The sequence below is a fragment of the Zootoca vivipara genome, chromosome 1, assembly GCF_963506605.1.
Source record: "Zootoca vivipara chromosome 1, rZooViv1.1, whole genome shotgun sequence".
In the NCBI taxonomy this organism is placed as follows: domain Eukaryota; kingdom Metazoa; phylum Chordata; class Lepidosauria; order Squamata; family Lacertidae; genus Zootoca; species Zootoca vivipara.
The window spans coordinates 67,757,329-67,777,606 of NC_083276.1; the positions used below are offsets into that span (position 1 = coordinate 67,757,329).

The following is a 20,278-nucleotide window of genomic DNA, read 5'->3' on the forward strand; positions in this document are numbered from 1 at the left end:
CCTAACATGGCACACAGAAGCCCATGCAGTAGCACCTCCTCCCCACACCAGTATTAGCCCTCCTGGAAACTGGGGCAGCAGTGAAGTAGGGGAAAGCCACACTTGTAATCTCCTTCCGTAATGTCTCCAGCTTCTGATGTAACTTTCGCATGGATAAGAGCAGCACTTTCCATGCCACACTAGGAGAGGCCCTGAACATTCAGGCCAGCCAATCAAGGCAGAGCTGCATGTTCTAGAAGCAAACACCTCTTTCACAACCACAGGGCCCACAATAGCTCTGTGCCATTCATGTGTCAAAAACTGCTCAGTGTTCACACCAAAGATGGTAGAATCATAAAACTTGAAACATTTTAAAGTTTTCACCAGCAGAGGGAGCTGCCTCAGAACAGCATATGAGGTTGCTGTTACTGTACTGTACAGTGGTACCTTGGTTTACAACCATAATCCGTTCCAGAGGTCCGGTTGTAAACCAAAACAGGTTGTAACTCAAGGCGCGCTTTCACCAATGGAGCCTCCAAAAAATGGGTTGTAATCCAAAAAAAGGGACACGAACTTCCAGGTTTGTCATGGTTGTAATCCAAAATGGTTGCAAACCAAGGTACTACTTTCTTAGGAAATGTGCACACAGTCTCAATCAGCAGGCGGTAGCAGCTCTGACAACTGCAGGTTACCTAATCAGGGGGTGGGGGACTGAACTGAATTCCACCATCTGACTGGCACATAGTTGTGGGGAAATGGATCAACACAGTAACACATTCAAATCCTACTGTTATAGGCCTGTGGCTCTTGGAGAGGGCATTTGCACTTAGTGGTGAGAGATTTTGGAGCAAGGCAGAGAAGGGGGCAGATGTTCTTAATGACATACACAAAAGAAAAACCAGAACTTTGTGCCGAAGTAGCTGAAATTCTGCACCAAGAAAGAAACTGAATTTGGCAACCTGTATAAATTATGCAACTTGTGCTCATTTTGCATAATTTATTTTGTTTTTGCTATCCCCAGGGCAGGCCAAAGCAGTAAGCCTATGCAGAACATGGGTGCCCTGTTCACCAGGAGCCTTGATCAGACCCCTGTCTCTGTGGCTCTTTGAGTTTTCATCCCACCAAGTATTTCCAAAACATTGCAGTTTTAAGGATGAGAAACTTGCTTTTAGAAGCAGGGAGAGAGGAGAACAAAACAAAAAGTTATGGGTTTTGGAACAATTAATTCTACACCCAATACAAAATGAAGGCATGCAGTGTGAGCATAAAATGACTTGATACATGCAGCCCTGAGGGTCATCCACATACTTACATATTTAAGGAAGAGGTGCAGCTCTTTATGTTCCAATGGGTTGATCGTTGCCTCAAATAGAGGTAAGAAGATGTTCTCTAGCATTTTGCCAAAGCTAGGCAGAATATTTTTTGACCTAAAAATATCACTGAAAGAAACAGGAATCTTAAATATATGTTTATTTAAGATTTATTTATTTAAGATTTATTTATTTATTTAAGATTTATTTGCTTGGGGGAAAAGGCATGTTTCTTAGAGACCAAGTATACTGACCAAGGGAATAAATAAATAATGCCTGGTAAATATACAGAATGCAGTTAAGATATGCATATTCCCTAAAGCATGTGGGGATTATGCAGAATGGCTGGAGAATGTACAAAATCCAGCCAATATTTCTCAAGGCCTGTTGGGGATTATGTATATTATGCACACAATTCCCTCTTCATGGGTGGATTATGTGCACATTCTCCACAAGGCCCAGGGAATGTGCACAATGGTGAGATGTTAAGCACATTAACCAGTAAACTTGCATTCTCCTTAATGCTTACATACAGTATCTGTGTACGTACACACAGAGAGAGACAGAGAGAGAGAGAGAGAGAGAGAGAGAGAGAGAGAGAGAGAGAGAGAGAGAGAGAGAGAGAGAGAGAGAGAGAGAGCTTATGCTTTAACTGACCTGTCATACTTTTAATTCTTCATAATAAGCAAGGAAGATTTACGGTAAACTCAAATATAAATAAATAAAATTACCTAGTAATTACCGGATGAGAATTAGTTTCCTCTACAAACCTGCCCTGAAACAAAATATATTGTCTCAAAATTCAATCCTGAAATCTCTCCTAACAAGAGCTTCAATTTGAGTGACTAATGCAGCATGCATACTTGTTTGCATTATGCTGAGTAGAAAAACTAATGATGGCAACCTGCTTCCTAATGAGTAATGTGATTTATGGAGCCTTGAAGTGCCTTGTGGACCCATTATTTAGCTCCCCAGTCAATGCATGTTGGCCATGCATCATAATCTCTAGCAAATAACCATGTCTTAGATACGGTATTTACAGATGCAAAAATTATAGTTAAAACTATGCCAGCCTTAGTTCCCTATAACACTAAAAGACTTGTGTGAAAATTATTTATCTGATTTTTCAGCTTGCAGTTTGTCTGATATGTAGACCAATTCCCATTGCTAGTCTGAAGTGCATTTTGATTAAACAATCACAACAATTACAGAGGTTTGCAGTTTATATTTTACATCATTTTAAATATATTTTTAGTTCAGCCTTAAAAGCAGACCCAGAAAAGGTTGAGGGACGCCATTATGGCCTCCAAACATGTACTAGCCTGGCAGGGTAGGCTGTGGAACCAACAGAAGCTCCCAGATCATTCAGCATGTGTAATACAGGCCAGTCCTACCCTGTTAATGGCGCCAGTCCTGCCCTGATATATGTACATCAGAGACAGTGCCAGCATCATTAACAGGGTGGTGCTGGCCATTGCACGCAGGCTCAGTGTACCTAGAGTAAAAGCTTAGCCCAGCCACCACCCAGCTAAGCTGCATCTAACTTCAATTAGATGTATCAAAAGAAGTTTGGGGGAGGAGGTAGCTGCAGCCCCACATTTAAGGTGATGTGTTATTTGGCTTTTAAACATGGCTCTGCAGCTTACACAAAAGTGATATTTACATGTGATGTTGGTTTCATAAAAATGATACACTGCTTGATTGTATATAAAAAAAACACACACACACCCTCAAAGCTGTGTACAAAAGATATGACCAAAGACAACATTTCCCTACCTCGCCCCCCCGCTCTGTTCAACTAGCTAACACTTGTACAGAAATGCAATGTCACATCATGTATCTTCTTTACCTAAACATTAATGAGAGAAGGAATGGGGCACGGGCAGCCATGTAACAAAGCGAGAGGTGAGGAACCACTTTTTTCTGTAAAGGATTGCATGGCAATAGATTGGGCAGGAACTGCTGGTGGGCTGATTCAGAGCCTCCCCCTTTTCTCTCTCTCAACTACACCTTGCCTCTCTCTTTCCACCCCTTCCAGCGCCACCCACATGGCTGACAGCGAAAGGAACAAATAGCTCATCAGTGCCCTGAACTGATTGAGTGCAGACATAGGGCCACCCCAATATATGTTGGTACCCAAGGCAGAATAGCAAATGGAACCCCAAATCAAGGGGGTCAAGTTGTTTTGGTGCCTAAGACAGAAAAGACCACCAACACTTCTTCCATAGGAGTACAAATACCGTAATAACACTCAAAATTAACTACCCAAGGCAGTTTCCTCACTGTGCAATGGTAGGGCTGGCCCTGTGCTTCCTCATCCCTTTACTTTCTATTACTCCATCCATTCTCAGTTTCTCCTTTTCACCTCTCCTCATAAATTAGGCCGAGGGTTGCAGGTTCCCCATTTGATTTAAGATAACATGTATTTCGACTGATAGAAAAAAGTGAAATTGCTTCACACAGGATACTGTGGTACCGGTAGCTGCCATGGGGCAAGGCTGTTTGCATTACAACAGGAGAAGAGAGAAGATTAGACTTCCTCATTGTTTTTGAAAAAGTAATTGCATGATGAAGTAATGCTTGGGAGGGGAAAAAACACTATTCAGATAGAGAGAAAAAGAGCACCCATAAGGCTAAAAAACAATGACACATACTTACTAGATTCTAGGGACCTGAATCATCCAACGCATGTGCGGTGAGTAAACTTTGTGCCTGATGAACCACTTAGCTAAATTCTGCCATTCATCGGCAGAACGCCCATAAATTGACAGCCGAGGTTCTGTGTACTGGTATTTACTTTCTTCCAGTTCACGGGCAACTTCCTATTCAAAACCAAGCCATTATTACATTTCTGCCAGGAGCAACACACAATCACAAAAGCTTTACATGCAGATCTTAATTTGGAAATATGTCCATTGAAATCAATGATATAGAGTGTTAGCCATGTTTTGTGCAGGTACCTCCCCCCCAATATGCAGGATCCAGAGAACCCTGATGCATGTTTACAAATTTACTCATGTCCACTGACTTTTTTTTCTAACTTGCTCAAACTACAGCCCCCAAACCACACAAAGAATGGGACTTGTACACCTCTTAAACACCCTTTTTGTGATGCACTGCAGAAAAAAATAGTAAAGTTTCCAGAATTGAAAAGCCCTTTAGTGCATTCCTAACCTCACACATGTATGTCTATACCACAGTTCCTGTGAAAAAGGGTAAGCAGAAAACCTTCTTGCAACTTTAGAGCACGTCTAGCTTATACTGTACAGATGTAACACAAGACATCTCATATTCTATGTGGAGTTCAGTTGCTATCAGGATTCAGCACTTCCTTGGCTCAGCGGCATACGCTGCAATTAATATATTTCACATTACAAGTGTTTTCTACAAGACACTAAGACATAGTGAGTGAAAGGATTCAAAAACTGCCTACCTTCACCATACGAGCAAAATATTCACCACCAATATAGTTCTCTGTTTTCAAGTACAAGTCCCTCAGCTCACTTGCACCAACTGGATTATATTTGGAGTTGAATTTATCAAATCGGTGAAATGTCTGCCGATCCTGAGGTAAAAGGGGAAATGCGTATTCAGTAAACTGAGTATCAGTTTTTAACAACTCACATATTGTTAACTCGTATTATTGCAATATATTTATTTACATCTACTTGTAAAATATCAAAATGTCAATATATATTCTTAACTAAAGCATTCTTTAAGTAACAAAAAAATATATCACAAAAACCAAGAGAGTAATCTTCTCCCTCCATACATGGCTCAAGTATAAAATCGAGATCTCAAAATTCAATTTCATCTACTGGTCAAAATGTACTTACTGCATGGACATCTAGTGAGTCTACAGTAAGGTCATAGGGATCCATGTTGAGATTTTCAAACACCTGCTTTAAAGTTAACTTCTTGCCTTTTTTCTCTCCCACTATCCTGTTTGGCTCTGTTTGGTATGTGTGTTTAATGAATCTCAGCAAATGTTTCTGGTTCATACAGGCAGCAGCATGGATATGGGTGTCAACCTGAAATCACAAACAAGATTATTCTGGCTCAGCTGACATCAAGCATGCATATTTTACTATTAACCATCTGGCACAGCAGGTAATTTGAAAGATATTGAGCACCTTTCTCTAAGTGTGCTATGAAGCACTAACTTCAGCAACCCCAAGAGTCATCAGATATCAGCTTTTGGGAGCGAGGAAGAATATTCTTACATGGTTGGACTCCCCTTTCACCAACAATGTAATCTACGGATCACAAAACTCCCATTGTCTTGTCAAATGTAGCCCTCAGGCTCTGGTCAGAAAAGGAGGAAACCTATTCTGAATACATATGCAGTCAATGCTATTAAGGATAAGAGTCCTACTAGTTGTAAGATGTTCATTTGGAATTCAACATGCTTGTGAGACACAACACATATTCACCTGCATTACAGTTAGTGAATGTTCATTTTGTGAACATTCACAGAATGGGCTTTCCCATCTCCTCCTCCCCCCCCCCTTACAGGCTGCTGTGCCATGAAAATCTACTCCTGAAAATTGGGAGGCTATTCTGTAACATAATGCATGTTAAGTAGGAGGCTGAAGCAGGAGGGAGAAGTCACCTGAAATCAGTGAACTCCGCCACCCCTTGCACAGTCCCTTGGGTGTAAGTCATTGTGTATGCATTCTGCACAGACCCCCCTGGTGTGACTTTGCATTTATACATTTACATTTTCTTTCCAAATGTGTTATTCTGTTCCCACCCCCTGTCAAATATATCTTTTTTTTGACCTGATTTTACTTCCCGTTTCTCAGAATATCCCTGACCTCTAGTGAAGATGTCTGTCACAATTATGCCAATAAAATAGTGGTGAAGTCATCCACTGTTATGATCCTGAAGCCACATCATTACGTTGCAATACTTTAAATAATAATTTAAAAACATACTAAGGAGTGGCTGGGGAAACCCAGCCAGATGGGCAGGGTATAAACAATCAAAATATTTTTAATAGTAGTATTAGTGAATTTAATTTTTAAAAAAAATTCAATAAGGTATTTCACATTTAATATCTTCATTTGTCTTGTTTCCCTAGGGACTGATGGAATGCTCCTGTTCCCATGAGAAAAAACAATCTCTCAGTAGCAGCAGAAATGACAGAAGGGAAAACTGGGTGTGTAGCATCTGCTAAGGCTCTGAGAATTGTCTTACAAGGACTTCAAAGATGGGGAAAAGGAAAGATGAAATTGACATGATTTCTCCTCATCTCTGCAACCTCTCAGTTTTATTGTCTGCCAATGTCAATTTCACTTCCAGGGCAAAGAGATTGCTCTAAACTACTACTGCAGGAGTGAGGGGAAAATGTTTTCACTTTCAGTTCCAGCTCTTGGCAGTGTTTGCCGACAGAGACAGACCTTAGGCAAAATGTTGCACATTATCACCAGGTATGTAACAAGTGCTCCCTTCACCACTAAAGTGGAGTCTAGATAAACCCCTTTGCTGGAAAGGTGAAATTCAAGAAGCCCATATTAATTTCAGCTCTAAGGTAGAATTGATTCAGAGTCCCTGAAGCGACAGAAAAGTACTGTCAACACCTTCCTCTTGCCCATGCTCTTAAGCTTAAACAAGTTCTGTTTAAGATACACGTTTTCTACTCTTCAGACTCAATGAAACAAACAATAGGTAGCAATCCAACAAACAGCTGAAATCATCTGTGAGGCACTCTTATCCTGACAACTTCTTAGCCTGGAGGACTATCTACATACATCACAAAAGATATTACTGTAATACTTTTAGTAGAGAATGTCTGATTAGTGTACAGCATGCTACACTAAGTACAAAACAGAATGAGATCCCTAGCCCAGATCCTGCCATGATAAAGAAACAAAAGCAATCACCCAGCAGAAGGGGGTCTCTTGACTGTTCCATTGCCCTCAGACATTGGGTGGGGGGCTGACCTAGGAAGTGGCATTTTCTGTAGAAGCCCCTCCCCACAGAAGCATGTCTGGCACCTTCACTCACTCTAGCTGTTATTGTAATTGTTTTTAATACTGTCTTTATATTGCTGTAACCCACCCTGGGACCTTTTGGTGAAGAATGGGTAGTAAATCTAATAACAATATTATGATTATTTTGCTGGAAGTTTCAGCCACATAAATATAATATTTATTTATAGCAAGCAGGAGGATCATGGGTTTTTTTAAGAGCACCCAACTCAATGAGGGCTTTCATGGGGGAGCAGTATCATACTTGATGTCTTATACCAGGGTTGTCAACCTGGTCCCTACCGCCTACTAGTGGGTGTTTCAGGATTCTAGGTGGGCAGTGGAGGGTTCTACGGCACAAGCTGAATCCTCCTTCCATTGAGCACTGGTGGGCGGCAAGGAAATTTTACCATCAAGAAAGATGCATTAGTGGGCGGTAGGTATAAAAAGGTTGACTACCCCCGTCTTATACATTGTTGATCATCATAATCAACTCCATAGAAGAAACTGAGAACAGCAGCAATAGCCTGAGTATGCAAATTACAGAGAGAACATTCAGTCTTTATCAGGATGTTCAATGGAAAACACTGCATGTTTAATATATTTTTCCCCTGACCAAGCCAAACATGTTCCATGAAAAGGAATAGAATCTTCATCACACCTGCAAGATGTTTATACTGAGGAGGGGGGAAATGCCCCACATTAAACAGCTCATTTTGCAGTTCTGGCCTCAATGCCAAGATCCAAGAATGCAACACTAATGATTCTGTACCAGGTGTGGAGATCCTTTGGCCCTGAAGATGTTGCTGAACTGCAACCTGCATAATCCCTGGCCATTGGCCGCATTTGCAATGGCTGAAGGGAGATGTAATTCAGCAACATTTTCAGGGCCAAATATATACCTGGTTTATATAATGAGGAAGGAAAGACCACTGGAAATTAATTTGCACTAGCAGAAGCAGTGGTAAACTGCTTCTGTCCCACAATTGTGAGTTGATTCCAAACCTACTGCATATGTGTGAATGAGCCATTCACAAACAGAAGTTCCATGTTATTGACAAATTTCCTGCTTTTCCACGGAATCCCAGAAAACACAAGGAACTTACTTCTGAGTAAAAGAAAATGTCTAGGTATTACCATTTTCTTAGAACACTACTTTCCCAATGGGATCTCATTACTGCATCACCATCTCCACAAGTGCACCTAATAAAATGTTAATCCACACAGCAGCATGTTATCTAAAGGTCATAATGTACTCTTGAGCTCAGTTTTTGAAGCTCCTGGAGTTTTCAGAAGGTAGTACCATAAATGCCATGAAACTGATTAGCATTCTATAAACAGACAGTTCATTAGTGCACACTAATTATTCACCATCATAATTTAAAATCAGCTTTGCAAATCAGTTTCCACAAAAAGCAGACATCTATTAACCTTTGGTTCTTATGATCACTGTACATAATTCATATCTGGATTTAGTCTTTAATTTTCTATTAAATGTGCTTTGTAACAACTTCCACTAAAACCTAGAGAGTTTCACCAACAGCTGTATTAAAACAGATGCTTAAAACATCTACTAACACGAAGATATTTAATCACAAAATCACTGTGCATTCAAAATTGTGCAGCCATTAAACATGCCAAATCAAGTTTACTTTGGAACATTTAATGTTATTAGAGGAGGATGAAGTCTGCACTAAGGGTATAATTTTTAGGCAGAAAAACAATATATACCTGAACCCTTACAAGATCTGGAAGGCTGTGTGGCCAATTATTTTTTGCCTTCCATAGTCATCTTAAGTCCAATATAGTTATCTGAACCTGTCCTCATATAACCACCAAATCAACTGACCTTATCCCTACCATGAGAGCATGGCAGCTTTTTGGGGTGCCATGATACCGTGTGATTTTGCAGAAGAGATCTCACCTCGGAAAAAAGTGAAGTGACCCCAAATGCACGTTTTTTGGTACCACGAGAGCACAGCCCTGAAAAATGCTCGTCTTTTAGGCTCTGTGATCTTGTGCAGTTCACGTGACTTGCAAGGGAGCATGAACATAAAGAGGCACGTCCTGGTTTTGGGATTCAACATGTTAGAGGGTATGCTGCAAGCAATTGAAACAGAGGTGCATCACACTAATATATTTTTGCTGCCATCGTATTATTTTCCTCATAATCTTCTCCATCCACCTTTTCCTTCCCACCCTCAGCTAGGCCAGCATCCTGTTCTCACAGTAGCTGGCTAGACGCCTGTGGGAAGCACACAAGCAGGAACTGAGTGCAACAGCAATCTCCTTCCCAGTGGTTTCCAGCAATCTACCCTCAGGACAATCGTATAAATGAGCACTTTACATCTTCCAACCCAAGCTAAGCTTTCAAGCACATTGAGCTATTTTGACACCTTACAACACTTCAATGACATAGGTGTCATTTGATACTCTTATGAACACGTCTCTATTAAACCTGTCACCAAGATAGATAGATTCCATATTTAGATCAGTGATAATTACATTGACAGAAGGGTCTTGGTCACCCTGTTCAGAATTATGATCTATGTCTCTCCAGCACTTTCCTTTCATAGTCTCTCACTATAAACACTACTAGTTTTTCCACCTTGGGGCCTCATAAGATATTAGCTTAATAGCAGAAGCAGTTTAGAAAACTTTGGATCTTGAAAGCTAAAAATGGCTTCAGCTTCAATTGGTTTAAAACAGGCTTCCCCAAACTTCGGCCCTCCAGATGTTTTGGACTACAATTCCCATCATCCCTGACCACTGGTCCTGTTAGCCAGGGATCATGGGAGTTGTAGGCCAAAACATCTGGAGGGCCGCAGTTTGGGGATGCCTGGTTTAAAACAAGAGTTGGGAACTTGTGACCCTCCAGTTGTTCTGTACTGTGGAACCCCTGTCCCAGGAATGAGGGGTATTGCCAGGGGTGGATTTACTATGAAACTAATTAATCTTGAGCTTTGGGGCCCCTAATCCTGGATGGGCCCCAGAAGTTACTTTAGTCCACATTGTTTTAAAAGTTTGGGTCTAGTGGACCCACTTTGAGTTGCATGATGCAAATTGTTCAAATTTTTGTTGCATATTATTCCGACAATCCCAAAGTTTGAGAGTCAGTAGCACACATGTTGTAAAGGTGAGGCATGGTGGTAAGTTGGACGTTTTTCCCCTATTTTGTCCCTCCTGCCAGTTATTCCTCTAGGGCAGGCATGTCAAACCTGCGGCCCTCCAGATGTTTTGGCCTACAACTCCCATGATCCCTAGCTAGCAGGACCAGTGGTTGGGGAAGATGGGAATTGTAGTCCAAAACATCTGGAGGGTTGCAGGTTTGACATGCCTGCTCTAGGGTTCCCTCAAGACCTGAGGAGGAGGACGGGGCAAAAATTCCAGATGGCAAGCCAAAATGCTTGCACACTCATTGAACACTTAGAAGAGCACGACACTGATTTCCTCTAAGGGTCTTTTTTTTTGAGGGGGTTGTCATAGTGTGCGTTGTTTTTGCAAATGACTTTACTGTAAATAAATAATTGAATAAGTACTTCCAATGAATCTGGGGACATTGGCAGTTCACTTGGAAAAGCTTCAACCTGTTCTGTTTCCTGCCTTAATCACACTTTCCAGGAATGACTTCTTTTCTTGCAGAAGCTTGTCAACAACCTATTTTGAAACCAGAGAACAGAAGCAATATACCTATATACTGACTCTGCACTGCGAAAAAAAGTTCATTATATGTTGTACATAAATATATTTTTCTATGTTTACATTAACACAGGGTTGTATCAACTAATGCATATGCACTATTCAGCATTCTCCATAGTTTCACCACAGTGCCATCTAATAAAAGTATGAATTTATGCACACCACCATGAAAAGAACAACTTTTTTGCAATAATTAAGAGAACAACTCTTAAGGGCCTGGAAGACTTAAGTTTTCCTTTACTTTTCAGTGTTTCTTTCTTCTCTAAAATTATTTTTCTAACCAACTTCATCAACCATGTGGAGTTATGCCTTGAATGATTAATACTGTAGATCAGAAAAGGGCATGCAAATGAAGATTTTTTTTGGTTGAGGGATCTGTGCCAGCTAGATAGCAGGAAACATTTTATTCTGAGTGAAAATACATCCCTTTAAACTAGCACATATTTTGAAGGCCCGCACAAACCCTTACTCATACTATACATTCACAAACTTATGACTCCAGTGCATCAACACAATAAAACAGTAAAAATTAAAGTCTAATTTATGACTTACTAATAGCAGAATTCAACTGCTGTTTTTAGGAACTCACAATGTGCCTAGCCTGGACTGTATAAAGTCTGGAGAGGACTCTGGTTGCATTATCTACAGAAATTGTTGAAGTGTTAAATCTTTGTATTAATAATGGCTAAGATTAAAACAAAAAAGCCTGGCAAAACCTGACATATACTACTTCATCTCTACTGTGCTGCTTTCAATTCTCGGCAAAGCTGCCACCCATCCACAGTCATGTTACATGGCAATAATTAAGCAACACTTCTGGCTGTTGAGATTCTTAGTTCACAACAAGCCCTTAACAAGCCGGAAGAAGGCAGAGTTAATTCTATGAGGGTAATGTTTATGCCCTCCTCGCCTAAGGAAGGTCATTATGTCCCTACTAAGAACATGCAATCTTTTTGCCAGACATTCTTAGGCTGTTGACTGTCAAAATCCATGTAATAGCACACCATGTCATCTGACATTGAAGGTGGTTTCTCTGAACTATTTTTAAAGGCAGACAATCCAATAGGCATAGGGTTTTCTTTTAGTAGCACTATCATTCCAAACTGGTTCTCCCATCCCCTATTTCATTTATACATTCTTTCTTTTCTCAAAGTCAGCAATTCAGATTTTGATCATTTTTGTATCTCATCCTTTGACCAAGCAGCTCAACCCTCTCTGCTTTGGCTATTTCTTGCAACATTTTATTGTTGTTCCTTACTCATATCATATTGTTATGAATCATACTGCCGCAAGATGAAATAATGTTTTCCATAATATTTAATTCAACTTAACATCAGATGCTTCTAATAAGTGGTACTGATTAGATTATAAATCACAAACCAATCTATTTTGTACTTACCTTTCTCACATTGTAAAAATCCCGATGAGGATTACTCTTGAGTTCTTTAAGTTCAGACATTTCATTTAACATCTCATGTAAACCAAACTTAGATCCTAGAAAGTTAAGCCGCTTATGGCAGTATGTTTTTCTGTGGAAAAGGAAACACCGTACTTTAGGTATGGTCCTACAGCAAGTGAGAATGCTTTTACTTAAATAATCATAGAACTGGAAGGGACCCAAAGAGCCATCTAGTTCAACCCTCTGCAATGCAGGAATCAGATATCCACTTAAGAATTAGAAATGTAACTTTTTCTTCTTCTTAAAGGTGTTGCAAAATACTGGAGCCATAGACCAAGCACTGCCCCTAACCAACCCTGTTCCAATCCAACATTTGAGAAATTCAGACTATTAAAACTACCTCACGACTGCAATCCTAAACACATTTACTAGAGTGAGACCCTCTTTCTTTGTCCTTCACACAGACAACCAAAAGTCAATATCAGAGATCAAGGGCGCCCTTCAATCAACAAAAAACACTCAAGGAGGATGCAAAGCCAGGCCAGTGAAAAGCATGACCTCAGGAGAAGTATTGTAGCTGGGAAGTGGATGTGGCCTGGAGACAGGTCCAGGGACCAGACGGAGAGTTCTGGAAGGTCACAGATTACCCCTGGGTCTGATGTTCCCCACCTCTGGTTGACACTGTATGTCCCAGAATATCATTTAACATAATAGGTTTGACATCCATAGCAGCAGCACAACTGTTGAAGCATACAATAGGCTATTATTAGGGAATTCTCAAAGTTAAACAAAGCCATACGTTGGGCCATCTGCAATGAGAGCCAGCACATGACTGAGGTCAAGGGTGTAAGTCTGAAGATCAGGATAAGGCAAGTTCCACGGCTCATCAACTTCCATCATTTCTTTGTTCTCATAAACGAAGAAAATGCCTTCCTTCATCTTTACAACATAATCCAGATTCCCTGGAGAATCATCAAGATTGTAAAGGTCCTGCAGGTCTTTTGGGGGTGGATGAAAATCTATAAAAATGTCAAAATCAATAAATTTCTGTCATCATTCAAAATATAGTATTGTTTCTATTCACAATATTCCAACAAAAAAAGACTTATGAAAATCATGAAGTGCTATATAGGATACCTACTGTCACATGAATGTCATCTTAACTCTATGCAACATGGTACTATGGTATCAATCAGCCCCAAAACATGGAATGAAACCCAGCTTATGCTTAACCATTTATTTCAGTGATATTTATGGTAATGTTCTTTACCATGGACCAAACGGCATCCGTGCCCCAAATCCAGAAGTTCAGAATGTGTTATATGAAAGCTATCCAAGCAAAGTATGAAAAAAGGTGATATTATACATGGGGCTGATACACCAACATAAACATTTTGAATTGGGATGCATTATCAAAATACGCTCTGTAAAATCTCTGCAGTCTTTTAAGTAAAAGGCGTACAACAAATGACCCCTCCAAATATTGCCAGACTACACCTACAGCAGGCGTCGGCAACGTTTTCTGCCCGTGGGCCAGAGGATTCTCACGGACTATCGTGACAGGCGCAGAAGCGAATTTCGGTGCCGCGCTGCCCATTTCCCAAACACCGGAAATGGCTTCTGCACAGGTCCGCGGCTGCGGAGAAGCGATTTCTGGTGCTGGCTGCCCATTTCCAAAATGTCCGCAGAGCCAGTAATCGTTTCTGCGGCTGTGTAGACACGATTTCTGGCGCTGCTCGGCGAGTCCCCGCACAGCGCTGCGCCAGTTTACCACAGTGCACGGGGGACTCGCTGAGCGGGTAGCTCGGTTCACGGGCAGCCTGTGGGCCATATAAATGGCCTCCATGGGCCGTATCTGGCCCATGGGCCAGAGGTTGCCAATGCCTGACCTACAGTAACCATTGGCCATACTGGCTGGGACTGATGGGAGTTGAAATTCAACAACATCTGGAGGGCCACAAGTTGTCCACCCGTAGTTTAATGTTTGTGCTGCTGAGAGGGAAGAATTTTGGGGGCCAAAATTTGCACAGTTGCATAGGTCTGAAGCCGATATGTTCAAGAAGGATAGGGCGTGTTAAACATGAAAGCTGGATGTGCAAATCCCTGTTAATATCTGAACTGGGTTACAAGATAATCCCCACTTTCAGTGTTCCTCAAAAACAAGAGTTGGGGAAAACCCCATCTAGCAAAGCTGCAAGGGGAACTGACTTACTTGTATACTGTAATGCTGTGGGTGATTAGTTCAACTAACAATGTTTCCTATTGGAGTTATGGTTGCTGAACCTCCATTTGAATATTGAAGGTGCATTGTTAATTTGCATAGACTTGACTAGCATTTTTCTGAATAGCAGTGACTAAATTGCATAGAACTGCACTGTCCCTATATCATTATGTAATTATTTACTCTTTAAGAACAAAATGGCAACAAATTTATTACAGTAAAAACCTATAGCAAGGCTGGAAGTAATACTATTACCGGAATATTGATCAAGTGGGCATATTAAGAAAAGTTAATCATCTCTTAGGTTTTCATACACCAAAACCTTTTTTAAAAAAACTGCAGCTAATTTACCTGGAAATACTTCATCTTCATCTTTCCATTGTTCATTTCTCATACTGCATAAATATTGGGCTGTTGTCCTTGGAAAGCGATGGTAAGCAAGGCGACAATACTTCTCTCTAATAAGGAGAGCTTTTGCCAAATTCTTGGCAGCCTGCTCATAATCATCAACAGTAACCTGAAGGGAGAAATTATATAATTAATCACTGGAGTTTAGTTTTTTTTAATGCTACTATAAACTTTAATCCGAAACACATTTGCTTGACAGCAAGGCCTACTTCTCACTGAAGCAATAAATCCATGTGTTGGTCGTACCACTATAGATTGTAAGTGGGTGTTCCTCTATACACAAGAATTCTCTACCCACAGAAAACTACCATATATTCCAGCGTATAAGGCGACTGGGCGTATAAGACGGCCCCCCACTTTTCAACTTAAAATATAGAGTTTGGGACATACTCTATATTTTATGTACTTGCAGCCGCGAGCAAGCCAGCGGCTCGTAAGCAACAGCACCGGCAAAGCTGCTCCTCTCCCTCCCTCCCCAGCTCGCTGTAAAGTGGCTCCTCCGTCTCCCTTCCTCCCGGCAAAGCGGTCCCCACCCCACAGCAGCAACAGCGGCAAAGCTGCTCCTCTCCCTCCTCCCCGGCTCACTGTCAAACCTCACTGTGTCTCGATCCCCCTTTCCTCTGCAATTTCAGGGACTCGCTGAGCGGTGCCGGAATCACGTCCATGGCTCCGCAGAAGCGATTTCTGGAGCTGCTGACATGTTGGATATGGGTAGCGCGGCACCAGAAATTGCTTCTGTGGAGCCGCGGACGCGATTCCGGCGCCGCTCGGCGAGTCCCCGCACTGGTTTTGCGCAGCGCGTGGGGGACTTGCCGAGCAGGGAGCTCAGTTCACGGACTGGCGGGGCAGTACTTAGCGTATAAGACGACCCCCGACTTTGGAGAAGATTTTTGGGGGTTAGAAAGTCATCTTATACGCCGGAATATACGGCAGTACAACAGGGAGAAGACTTCCGGCAGAGCCCTGCTCTCTGAAATCTTATTAACTATGTTGAAGAAATACTGTATTTGGGTGAGCATTCAATTGTGGCAGCCTCCACTTGTATCATGAAGTAAAATTGTTCAATATTTACCATCTCAGTGGCAGGCATTAAGACCTAGAGATTTCAATATAGCCTACAAATGTCATTAGGATTTCATCTAGGCAGACCAGTGAACACAAACCATTATAGAAACAGTCAAATCTACCCTCATTGTCAATCAAAATTCTTCATGCATTTACCTCCAGATAAAGCAAAAGGCTTATTATGATAGCATGTAAATACTTCATGCACAGTTCCACCTGTGTCTTAATACTTCCCTACATAGATCAGTAATGTAATGGTGAACTTTAGCTGCATCTTGAAACTTTTAATAAAGTATGTACATTAACCCGGGTTATCAGCACCCTGGATATATACATAACTCGCATCTTATACGTCTTTTACCTACATATTTGCAGCTTTAAATGGAGGGGGTGGGTGAGAATAAATAAATGGAGAGTGGACAAAACCCACTGCCTTCCCAAAGCCAGGTGAGCAGCCCTCATCCACCTTGCAGTGGGTTGGGTAGGCAGTTCCAAGGGTTCCTTGCTTTACGTGTTTTTGCGTTTATTCGTGACCCCCTGAAACCCTCACATAAGATGTGAGTTACCTGTATATAGTAGTTTTGGAAATGATAGCAACGTGATCAGACAGGATGTACAATACTTGCTGGAAGAGGTCTCCCTTGGGATAAGAGAACCCCTTTAGCTCAGCACTCTGCCAGGTAGCAGTACATGTTCATGTCAACATGTCTGATCATTATCTGAAGTTGGAGAGCCAAGTGCTGCTTCACACCTGCACAGGCTACATATACACCAAGCAGAAACCGCCTACCTGCACAAATGGAATATGGAAGTCACCGTGGGAGGTATGCATGGGCCTCCTATTCCAGGTAATTATTTGGGCATGTTATAATCTGCTCATCTTTTTGTGCCCCTAACTGAAGGCCAGGAGGAAAAGAGGATGAGAGAATAAAGGCCTCCTTTGATCCCTATGCAGCTCATCCCTTATCTTACATCCAACACAGGTAATAACTTACATCTGTATTCCAAAGCAAGATGGTAATACTGTATCGTGTTTTTGTTAATCGACAAGAAAAAGAGTTACATGTCTACTGAACAGAGCAGGGTGGGGAACTGAATTTGACCAACAGGCAAGAATGTTATCTTCCCTACCACCTGTGGGCCAAATATGACAGGTGACTGGGGTGACTATCCGTCAGTCACCTGAGTGCTGTCAGGTGATCCTTCTTTTGCCAGCACATTCTGAAACCAGTTTGAGTGCTTTGCAAGACCTGACAAAGCCCACTGCAAAGAGCTCTGCAAGACTAGAGATGTGAAGGCCCAGGAAAAGAATGGGGAGGGGAAAGAATTGAAGGAAAATGTTGGTTTCTGGGCCCTCACATCTCTATGAAAGACCCGATGATCAGCTGGTTGGCAGTGCCTGCAAAGCCCTCTGCAGGAACTGCCCATCAATTGTGCCTGCAAAGCCCTTTCAGCTGAGCCAGGTTTACCTGCCCCACAAAGGATGACAGGTGTAGGTCAGGTGAGCATGGCTGGGTCAAAATGGCTTTACGGATGCCAAGGAATAGGGGGTTGGCAGGCCAGAGGTTATCTAGCCCTGGAATACAATCTCTAGAGTAACTAGGCAAATATAGGCTTTATAAAAGAACAATTTAATTTCACATTACACAAGCATACAACAGTTAACATTTCCCCCTTTTCTCTCTCTCTAAAAAAGGAAAAATTGACTGATTCCTTACCCCAGCACAGTAATCCCCACTAATTGTAACTCTTTGAAATTCTGGTACATCATACATCCTTTGTGTGGGTTGCAAAACGCCTGGAAGCACTGGAGTAGGAGGAGACACAACTGGGGTGTCCGACTGAGCTCTCAATTCCTGCGGTGGAATTTGCAGTGACAAGGACTGGGACCGAATCATCTTGAAACTTTTCTTCCTAAGTTCCCATAGTAAACAATATGTAAGTGAGTAAGACACATCTCTAGAGCAACAAAAATCAGCTTTATGGTTAAATTTTACTTCAAAAATGCCCTGCCATTATGCATATAACTAAAGACTTTAAGTTACTTCTCCATTGTCATTGAACAAACCTTTTCGCTGTCTCCAACGACTGTTGCTCTGCCATCTCCTTCTGCAGCTCTCTTTCTTTTTCCTCTTGTTGCCCAATAGGGCAATCCTCAGGCACGGTGAATAGTGAGAAGGCATCTTTGCTGTCTTCTTCTCGGAGAACTTTGGCAAAAACCTTTTCAGCTAGAAGCCGCACCGACTCATCAACCTCAGAGAGGTTTAGCTTTGGGAACTGTCTGGGCATCTCAGCTGGGGGGGGGGCGATATGGAATTATAGGCTACATGTTAGTTAGTTATCAAAAATAAATCACAGTCCTTTTAGTTAATCCTAGAGTCATTAAAAAATTGCGCAATTTTACATCACTGTAATGATTTACAGTGAACACGATGTTCTCTTAACAGTCACCAGAGCAAGAATTTTCTTACATGGCAATACCAGTTTTGGAGCTTAGGACTACTCAACAAGAATTTTCAAAATCAGATGAAGAAATGCTCTAGTCACTCCTGCATGATGTATTTCAATTTTTCTAGTTTTGATTCTGATGCCTATGGTCACTATACTCCAATCCTAAACATTTTGAATGCATTTTTTATAAACCTCATTAGCTGTGTGCAAGTAAAGCACTGTGAGTTTCTCACTTTTTCCTAGCATCAGCCCTAGAAATCACATTTGAAACTTCCCAGAGTTACAAAATAGGAATTTCAAACCGTGTGGCAGGCTGCTGTCAAGGGATGAAAATAGAAGACTCACTGGGCACATAAAACAAGACAGCACAGAGTTTTAGATTGTGGCAATTACTGAAGCACAAGTCAATATTCATGAATTGGGCTGACTAAACAAAGAACCCGAATTTAGCTTATTTATATGAAGTACAATGTGTGATGAAGTGGTTGAATGATTCCTTCATTAAGCACCCATCTCACAACTCCATCTCCAATTACCACAGCACCATTCAACTCACTTTTAGCAGCTCTGGGAGCGCACTGTAGCTTTGGGGTGAGCAGTGATTGCTTTGACTTACGCTGTATTAAATTTAGATGTGCAGTATTTTCTCAACCATTTGGCTGTGTGAGTTGGTGCAATATCCACCAGAAACCAGTAAAACTTAGAAATAATGGATGCAATCCAGCATGCATTAGGCACACCTCAGTCCTATTGAAATAAATGAAGCTCAACTGGACAGGCCAACGTTAAATTGCATCTACTATAGGCCGTATATGGCATGCAGCAATGCAAACCTTATATATGTCAGAAATAAGTCTGAGTTCAGTGGGGCTTACCCCCAAGTAAGTGGCATAGGATTACACCTACCTGGAAGCCCACCCCATTGAACTTAACTAGATTTATCCTTGATCAGACATGAGTAATTGCACTGATTTCAACAGGTTTAAGGATTAATGCCGATTCATCTTGCCTTGTATTGTGCACCTCTGTGGATGTGCACAGCAGCAGCATAGCTTTGTGAAGAAGGTGGTAGAGCTCTAAGAACCTGCCAGAGCCTCAAGCCTCCTTCCCAAAACCCAGCTCCTCGCTCCCTTGTCCCATGGGTGACAAGGCAGTGTGTGGCCAATGGGTTCTGTGTCAAAGTACGGTAGTCTCGTGGTCCACTTGCTATTAAAAATAGGGCCACTCTGGTCTACAACCAGATTGTCTTAAGATTGTCTTAAGCACCACTGAATTCCATTTATGAGCTACCTGGCCCTTGGCATCAGCTTCGGAGGTACCACTTAAGTGTCATCATGAGACAGCATGAGAAACAGTACCATTTAAACCAGGTATAGGCAAACTCCAGCCCTCCAGATATTTGGGACTACAATTCCCATCATCCCTGACCATTGGTCCTTTTAGCTAGGGATGATGGGAATTGTAGTCCCAAACATCTGGAGGGTCGGAGTTTGCCTATGCCTGATTTAAACGGTGCCAATACAGCTCTGGAACATTCTTCCAACTGAGCTGCATCAGCCCCCCAATACAGACATCATTTACCAGAATTTGAAAACATCTCTTTCACTCCAGGTCTTTAATCTTTTGAAGTCCTATTTGATTTTGTTACTGCCTGAGTTTCAGTCTGAATTGTAATTTGTGTTTTAAAATCTGCATTTGATTTAAGGAAAACCAACTTAGTTGTATTTTATGGTTGAATTTTATATACACAGCTAGCCACTCTGGTTGTGACTGT

General features: G+C 41.5%; 1 protein-coding gene across 5 annotated transcripts in view; it reads right to left on the minus strand.

Moving 5' to 3' along the window:
* The window catches only part of AMPD3 (adenosine monophosphate deaminase 3), a 34,382-nt gene that overhangs the window by 8,548 nt on the left and 5,556 nt on the right, over positions 1-20,278 (minus strand). For all 5 annotated transcript variants that reach the window (XM_035119177.2, XM_035119186.2, XM_035119209.2 and 2 more), the window contains exons 2-10: positions 18,122-18,347; positions 17,772-17,967; positions 14,932-15,097; positions 13,159-13,378; positions 12,360-12,489; positions 5,126-5,320; positions 4,723-4,854; positions 3,948-4,111; positions 1,292-1,418 (exon numbers count right to left, since the gene is read on the minus strand). In XM_035119177.2, the coding sequence (XP_034975068.2) occupies positions 1,292-1,418; positions 3,948-4,111; positions 4,723-4,854; positions 5,126-5,320; positions 12,360-12,489; positions 13,159-13,378; positions 14,932-15,097; positions 17,772-17,967; positions 18,122-18,347 (1,556 nt within the window). The remainder of the gene's footprint in view (positions 1-1,291; positions 1,419-3,947; positions 4,112-4,722; positions 4,855-5,125; positions 5,321-12,359; positions 12,490-13,158; positions 13,379-14,931; positions 15,098-17,771; positions 17,968-18,121; positions 18,348-20,278) is intronic.